The sequence below is a fragment of the Curcuma longa genome, unplaced genomic scaffold, assembly GCF_044706935.1.
Source record: "Curcuma longa cultivar G26 ecotype Majalengka, Jawa Barat unplaced genomic scaffold, ITB_CL_G26_1.1 contig_19662, whole genome shotgun sequence".
Classification (NCBI taxonomy): domain Eukaryota; kingdom Viridiplantae; phylum Streptophyta; class Magnoliopsida; order Zingiberales; family Zingiberaceae; genus Curcuma; species Curcuma longa.
Genome location: NW_027431156.1, coordinates 2,208 through 9,964, shown reverse-complemented (window position 1 = coordinate 9,964; position 7,757 = coordinate 2,208). Strand labels below are relative to the sequence as shown.

Sequence of the window (7,757 nt, the reverse complement as noted above, 5' to 3'; positions counted from 1 at the left end):
TATATATATATATATATATATATATAGAAGTGTTCTGCTGGGCGACATTCGGTGGGCGTCTCGTGGGCGACATCGACGTGGCTTCACGTGGCTGGGACCGACCGCGCTCGCGTGGAAAGAAAACCCTCGTCTCCGTGCGGCGACTTCCTCCAAACCCGATTCTCCTTCCTCCAAGCCCTAACGCGATTTCTTTCTCCAAGCCGCCCGCGATCCCCTGCCCTAACCCGCCGCCGCCACTGCTCGCAGTTCCTTCCTCCGCGTTTCTCTAAGCCGCCGCCCGCGATCCCCTGGCTCGAATCCTCCTCCTCGCCACCGCCCGCGATCCCCTGGCTCGAATCCTCCTCCTCCACGGGCTCGCGACCTCTTCCTCCATACCCTAACCCGCGATTCTCCCCTCCCCTCTTCTCCCTTCGGCGCCCGCGATACCCTGCCCGTCGGCCCTGCTCTTTTCCCCTCAGCACCGCCGCCGATCTGGTCGCCCTGCTCTCTTCTCCCCTCGGCCCTGCTCGCCTCGCGCCGCTTGCACTGCTCGCGGACCGCCGCCGATCTTCTCGTCCCTGCACTTTTCCTGTGGCGCAAAACTGGTAATAGTGCTTAGTTTGTTTGAAAGTAAAGTGGGATCTAAAATTTTTCCAGGCGTATATTGCCGATTTCCTTGCATTTTTTATTAGAACTTCCAATTTAGATTGTAGCAGCTCTAGACAGGGTAACTATTCTCGGCAATTTGTTGTAAAGTGGGATGCAACTTACGTAGATAATGATCGCCTTTGTTGTAGCAGCTCTAGACAGGGTAACTATTCTCGGCAACACTCAACTGATACTTCCAACAATCATAAATTGTATGTTTCTTTTGTCTCAGTTGCTCACTCTAATTTTTCTTCCAGAAAAAGTGTGTGCACTAGCTTGAGCAACAACAGGAACTTAACTTCGTTTACGAGATTCATAATTCCTTCATGAGCAGACCCAGAGTCCCCTTTAGATTGTCCACAGGAGCTCGAGAAAACGGTACAGTCCATATCGATTTTCCGGAGCCTATTTGATCAAAAGTCTCACGATTGGTTGTAATCTAAAAGATGAGAGAATTGGCTTGATGCTTAGTGTTTTTTGTGGATAAGAGTGAATCATTTCCCCCCTTTCTGGTAGAATATTTCCATTGTGCTTAGTGTTCTTTTCTCTAGTGAAATCCGTCTTCTGTAGGGTTAATAATTATAATGCAAGAATGGTTTTTTTAACTGCTTACCAGCTGCAGACTTAAAGCCTTTGTTTTATGTTTTTTAGTAGGCTTGAATGCATCCAAACAACTAGAGAAGAAAAGGAATACGAGTTCATGTATCTGTTAGTCTTCAACAAAACAAGACATTTTGAGAAGTTCAAATTAAGTGTGCAACCGATGCACTGCAACATAACAAGCTTTTGTCTTGTTTTCACACACCATCTTTATTTCTCCTTTTGACTCCATTTTTGGTCTCCGAAAGCTTCCGACACTCGACTGCTGCGCTAGCTGCAAGATAGAAGGATGACAAGATATTTTACAAAGCTTCTACTTTCCTAATTTTTTTCTATTAATTCTTCATTCTTGTTTCTTTTCCTTCAGAAATATAGATTGCACTCAAGAAAGATCCCCGATGGTTCAGCAACTGCCAAATGACCTTCCGACACTCTTTGAAGGTCTGTGGATGCCTCCTGAAGACAACACTTCCTCATCACCACCACACACTGTTTCTCAGTCTGGTTCTCCTCAAAGCCCTCTTCAATTTGCTGGCTCAAACTTAGCCATCGCCGTCACTGCCGGAGATAGCTGCCAGGAAGATGATGGAAAGTCTTAGAGCTTCAATTGGAGATCTTGAGCAATATTTGTAGTACAATATATAGGTGAGGTAACAAAGCGGCTTCTGTAATCTGAGAGAGGTATGGTTTGAACAGAAGATTTTAGGTGTACTATTGTGAGACTGACTTGTGATTATCCAGTATATAGATATATAATGGGAGTTGTATTGATGCAAGATTCCGCCGGATTGGTGGAAAAGAGATTAATTTCCCCTAGATTATGGTTTTGCATGGAAGAACCTCCCATGGATGTTCCATTTTTTTCATGAAATGAAAAGGTAATGCTGCTACTCTTTGAAATTTCAGTGATTGTGAAAGTTGGCAATATATTCTATTATTTGAATTCCTAAACTAGTTAGAATAACTATAAAGAAACCAATTTAACTATTTGAATTCCTAAAGAGCTACTCACGTTTGTCATTTCATCTTCTGAAATATGAAACTCTCTTGGGCTGTGATACATGATGAAGACGAGCTGCAGGTTCTGATACAGGAGGGTTCAGGGGGGCACGAAGCATATATTAGATCAACTGGTAGCTATTAGGATGATTTTAAACAGTAGACTTCAACAAACATCAATTGTGATGAAGAAATAAAATGGTTCACAGTTACAAAAAGCAAACTCCATGATCAAGCAGCAAAGAAAACGTGGGCATACAACGAATTTATTGATGAACATGGGAAAATATTATTTCAGAGAGTAATATACGAATGCAATTCTTTATTAATACATTAGAGGGGATAAAGTTGAATTTGTCAGACTGACTGAGTTAAAAAGATAAACCAATTCAAAGCAGTATCATTTCTAATTAACAAACGATGATCTCAACTAAAGTTGAATTTGTGAAACTGAGTTTGCTAATCTGATCTCGCATGAAAATAACAGAAGAAGAAAACTCATGAAACTGTAAATAAATCACTCAAATAATAAAATGGCTAAAAAGTGCCCATATTCACGGGAAGCAATTCAACAACAACACAGGATTTTGCAAAAAATAAACAACTGTGATTACAGTAGAGAATCAACTTCAGATTTTTCCAAGGAAGAGCCATCCTCAGATTTTTCCAAGGAAGAGCTTTCAAAATGAAGAGCAGTACAATGCATCGACTTTGCTACATGAAATAGCTGAGTGGCTTTTTCTTCCTCGAACCAACTTCACCGTACAGTTCGTTCCACTGGAGTAGCTCGCCCATATTTGAGGACTCAGATGAAACACTAGCGCAAACCTACGATTCACAGCCATATACTATCAGAAGAAAATTGATTAAACCGATTGAACATTGAGTGATCACTTGTGGTTTAACAAAATAGATAGTTCACAGAACATAACAACCTGGGGAAAAGGTACAAAATTGATAGTTCACAGAACATAATGAAAAAATTACCTGTTCGTGTGCGTGCCTGAAGTCGTCCATTCATAGAGCACGTACATCATCACTACTGTGCAAGACAGGTAAGGGTCTACTCTCAGCTAATGCAGCATCAAACAGCTTGTCAAACAGAACTTTTTATCATCATATGAAGTCAGCATTTGGGGAGAATGACAAGCAAATTCAAGATCTAATCTACACCAAAATGTGGGACATATGTAAGATTAAACCAACCACTTTCTGTTGAAAGTTTGCATTTTATCTTTAATGAAAAATCAAATTTGTGAAGCTTTCAAAAGACAAATTAGTTTAAGAAGAACAGACACATTATTTGGACAATCAAGCAGTGAGATTCAAGGTGCAATTTTTGCACAGGACAAATAATGTCAACATCAAGAAACACTGGTTGCAATTGAGGTGAATAAAAAGTCTAGAGTAAAAAAAAGCAAAAATAGTTTGAAACTAAGGACTTGTAAGTTTTAACGCACCTTTCTTTCCTTTCAAGAATTTCTCTAATGGGGTGATGTGCTGCAGCGACACAAAGATTCCAACTACCACCACAGTAGACATTAGCAAAAACAGACCTTAAGATCACTTCCTGAATACCCATCAGTCATAGTTGCAAGAACTTCCATATTGATATCTGGAACTAAATCTTCTCTATTGTAACAATCTGGAAGGTTTGCCATTAATCTGTGGAAAGAACAAACATATAATGAGATGAAAAGGCTTATTCATTACATAGCAGAACAGAAAAGTGTGCTAAATTTACCTTCGTGTAGAAGACTAGCCAGAATGTATCCAACTCTGATACTTTTCACAGTGCAAGATCCATTACAAACAAAACAGAACTAGAAAATGCAACATGATTGAGTTTTAAGGTGATCATTCAAACACAGGTTCAATGCATCAGCCATTCAACAAAACAAGATGTCATTCAACAAAACAAGATGCTAATCATGTTAAACAACCAAGTCGAGTATCTGCAAAAATATAACAAGTCACTGGATACAATCATCAGTCATGATCAGTCCTCCATACAATTTCGCACCAGATCAGGACTGCTTAAATCCATCTTACATTTAAACATGAAGACGTTAGATTGCCCCCAGGGGCGTGGCGCACTTGGTAACGCATTCCCTCTCCATAGGCCACTTCCACGGTTCGATTCCTCCGGGACGCGTCTCACTGGGTTTAATGCCTGAGGCGTGGCAGTCAGCTGTGCTGGTCGGGCACGTGGATCCCAATTTGGTAATGGGCTGGAATGTAGGTGCCAGTGAATCCTCCTGATTTACCCTCGCTGGCCGGTGGGGACTCTCGTTGAAGGCCGTGGGGCAGGGTCGGTCAGCCAAGGGGACTAGTTGGTGCCAAATGCCCAGATACCCCTTGTAAATCAAAAAAAAAAAAACACTGCCGGTGCTGCCCTTAATAATAAACACATCATTTTTAATGTTAATATACAAATTTCAAGATGTGAATTATAGTTACAGTAGCCAGAAAATATATATATAATAGTATCAGATAAGATTTGAAGAAATTCAAAGGTAGTTTAGAATGATATAAATATGTAAAAGCTAATGCTGTGGAGAGCTTCGAATACACTCTACTAGAAGCATTCAAGATGCATTTGAGTGTGAACGAGCACGAGTTCAACCCTTTCTAGTGCTTTCAGGCGGTTGGCTTCCATCGGTGCCCTTTGCTTTTCTGAAATCTGAACTTTGCTAGGCATAGAGGCACGGCTGGCGAAGGTGGAGGCCGAGCTAGGAGAGGGCGCGGCTGCAGTGGGCGATGGCGAGAGGGTGGGCGACGGAACTCACGCGTCGGCGGTGTGCTTCTAGTTGAGTGCATAGAGGCACAGCTGGCGAAGGTGGAGGCCGAGCTAGGAGAGGGCGCGGCTGCAGTGGGAGAGGGCGAGAGGGCCGACGGTGTGCTTCGAAGACCTAGATGGCGGCGGCGACTTCGCAGAACGGAGAGAGGAAACGGGGGTCGCGCGATTTTTGGGGGTTAGGGATAGATCGCGATTTTTGGGGGTTAGGGAGAAGAGAGGCGGCGGGCAAGGGGAGAAGAGAGGCAGCGAGCGAGGAGAAGAATAGGGTTGGGAGGAATCGCGCAGTGGAGGGCGGCGGCTTGGAGGTAGGGTGAGTATTCGGTTAAAACCGAATCGAACCGAACCGAATAAACCGAAAACCGAAAACCGAATAAACCGATTTTTTTCGAACCAACCGAACCGACCGAATTTCCCAATAAAAACCGAACAAACCGAACCGATATTTTATCGGTTAATTCAGTTTTCGACCGAATTAACCGAATTAACCGAAATTTTTAAATATTATAAAAATTTTATTAATAAATTAGAGATTTATATATTTATTTACTTAAAATTTATAAATTATTTTTTTAATTTAGTTAATTCGATTAATTCGGTTTAACCGAATAAGAAAATTTAAAACCAAAACCGAACCGAATTAATCGATTTTTTTAAAAAAAATAACCGAACTTCCGAAATAACCGAACCGAATTAAAAATTCGGTTCGGTTTGATCGATTTATTCGGTTTAACCGAATTTTTGCACACCCCTACTTGGAGGAAGGAATGGCGAGCAGTGGCGGGTTAGGGCTTGGAGGAAGGAATCGCGCGCTCTGTTAGGGCTTGGAGGAAGGAATCGGGTTTGGAGGAAGCCGCCGCGTGGAGACGAGGCTTTTCTTTCCACGCGAGCGCGATCGGTCCCAGCCACGTGGAAGCCACGTCGATGTCGCCCACGCGACGCCCACCGAATGTCGCCCAGTAGATCACTGCTGTATATATATATATATATATATATATATATATATATATATATATATATATATATATATATATATATATATATATATATATATATATATATATATATATATATATATATATATATATATATATATATATATATATATATATATATATATATATATATATATATATATATATATATATATATATATATATATATATATATATATATATATATATATATATATATATATATATATATATATATATATATATATATATATATATATATATATATATATATATATATATATATATATATATATATATATATATATATATATATATATATATATATATATATATATATATATATATATATATATATATATATATATATATATATATATATATATATATATATATATATATATATATATATATATATATATATATATATATATATATATATATATATATATATATATATATATATATATATATATATATATATATATATATATATATATATATATATATATATATATATATATATATATATATATATATATATATATATATATATATACTTATGGTTTTAAAATATTTCTCGAGATTTCTTTTTTTTAATCACATGTATATATACATATATATGTATATATATATATATATACATATATGTATGTATATGTTACGATTCTTAAAAAAAAAATTATATATAGAGTGAGAGGGCAGGTAGGTAGAAGATGAGCATGGCGTCCTGGGTAACGAAGGTTGCGGAGGAGCTTGTAGCACCATGCGAGCCAACGCCGTGCACCACGCTTCCTCTCTCTTCCATCGACCATGCCCTGGGGTTGGCCTTCATGGTAGAGTTGATCTCCGTGTATCCAAACAATAACCGTGAGCACCATCGTCCTAGCGTGTCATTACAGCCGGCGAAGGTCATCCGGGAAGCCTTGGCCAAGGCTCTTGTCCCGTACTACCCGGTAGCAGGCCGCCTTGTCTCTTCCAGTGCCGGCGGCCTCGTGGAGGTGGCTTGCAACGGCGAGGGCGTATGGTTTGTGGAGGCGGCCATGACAGATCGCAGCCTGGGTGACATAAATGATTGGGAGTCGATCCCCCGCAGCGTCGTCAGAGAGGAGCTTATTCCGATTTGTCCTGCTCACCTGAACCCAGAGGAGATGATATTCATGATGCAGGTTTGTTAATTATAGAAGGTTAGATTTACCAAAAGCATATCTTATTTTGAAATTATCTTTTTATTTTAATTAAAAAGTGTATACCTTATATTTTAAAGACGGCTTTTAAAAATATTTTTATAACCTTCTAGTAATCAAAATTAATAAACAAGGATACAAATATTGAATTTTAATATTATTCTGAATCAATAGTTCTTAGAAGATTATTTCGATGTTCGCAATCGAATTGACGCAATCAATATTGTCCATAGGATATATATATATATATATATATATATATATATATATATATATATATATATATAGAAATGATATCCTGCCCGATCAAAAAACCCGATTCCCGTGCGCGACACCCGACCCACGCCCACTGCCGCCGCTCCCGTTTCGCCGTCCGGCCACCTCCGGCCGTCGGACCGGTCCCGATCGACGCGCCACTCTCCGGCGCGTCGATCGGCGTCGGTCCGGCGGCCGGAGGTGACCGGACGACGCCGAAATCGGCCGGAAACCGAGACACAGTGGCCGGCGGCGATTCCGGCCAAATCACGGCCGGAATCCGGCCAAATTCCGGCCGGAGACCGGCCGGGGAAGGAC

At 40.0% G+C, this 7,757-nt stretch overlaps 1 protein-coding gene and 1 long non-coding RNA gene across 5 annotated transcripts; both read left to right on the top strand.

Annotated features, from left to right (window-relative positions):
- The first annotated feature begins 167 nt into the window (after positions 1-167).
- LOC141817200 (uncharacterized) lies at positions 168-2,058 on the top strand. Of its 4 annotated transcripts, none has more exons than XR_012600797.1 (4): positions 168-584; positions 702-790; positions 885-1,005; positions 1,595-2,058. It is a non-coding gene; the product is annotated as an uncharacterized LOC141817200 (long non-coding RNA). The 4 variants fall into 4 exon arrangements; XR_012600795.1 differs by having other exon boundaries at positions 696-790; XR_012600794.1 differs by having other exon boundaries at positions 686-790.
- A 4,661-nt stretch (positions 2,059-6,719) lies between these two features.
- On the top strand, positions 6,720-7,166 carry LOC141817198 (myricetin 3-O-glucosyl 1,2-rhamnoside 6'-O-caffeoyltransferase AT2-like; the record flags this gene model as incomplete). The annotated part of the gene is made up of 1 exon (XM_074704862.1): positions 6,720-7,166. A coding segment is annotated over exon 1 (447 nt), but the record flags the coding sequence as incomplete, so codon positions are not given.
- Between the last annotated feature and the right edge of the window lie 591 nt (positions 7,167-7,757).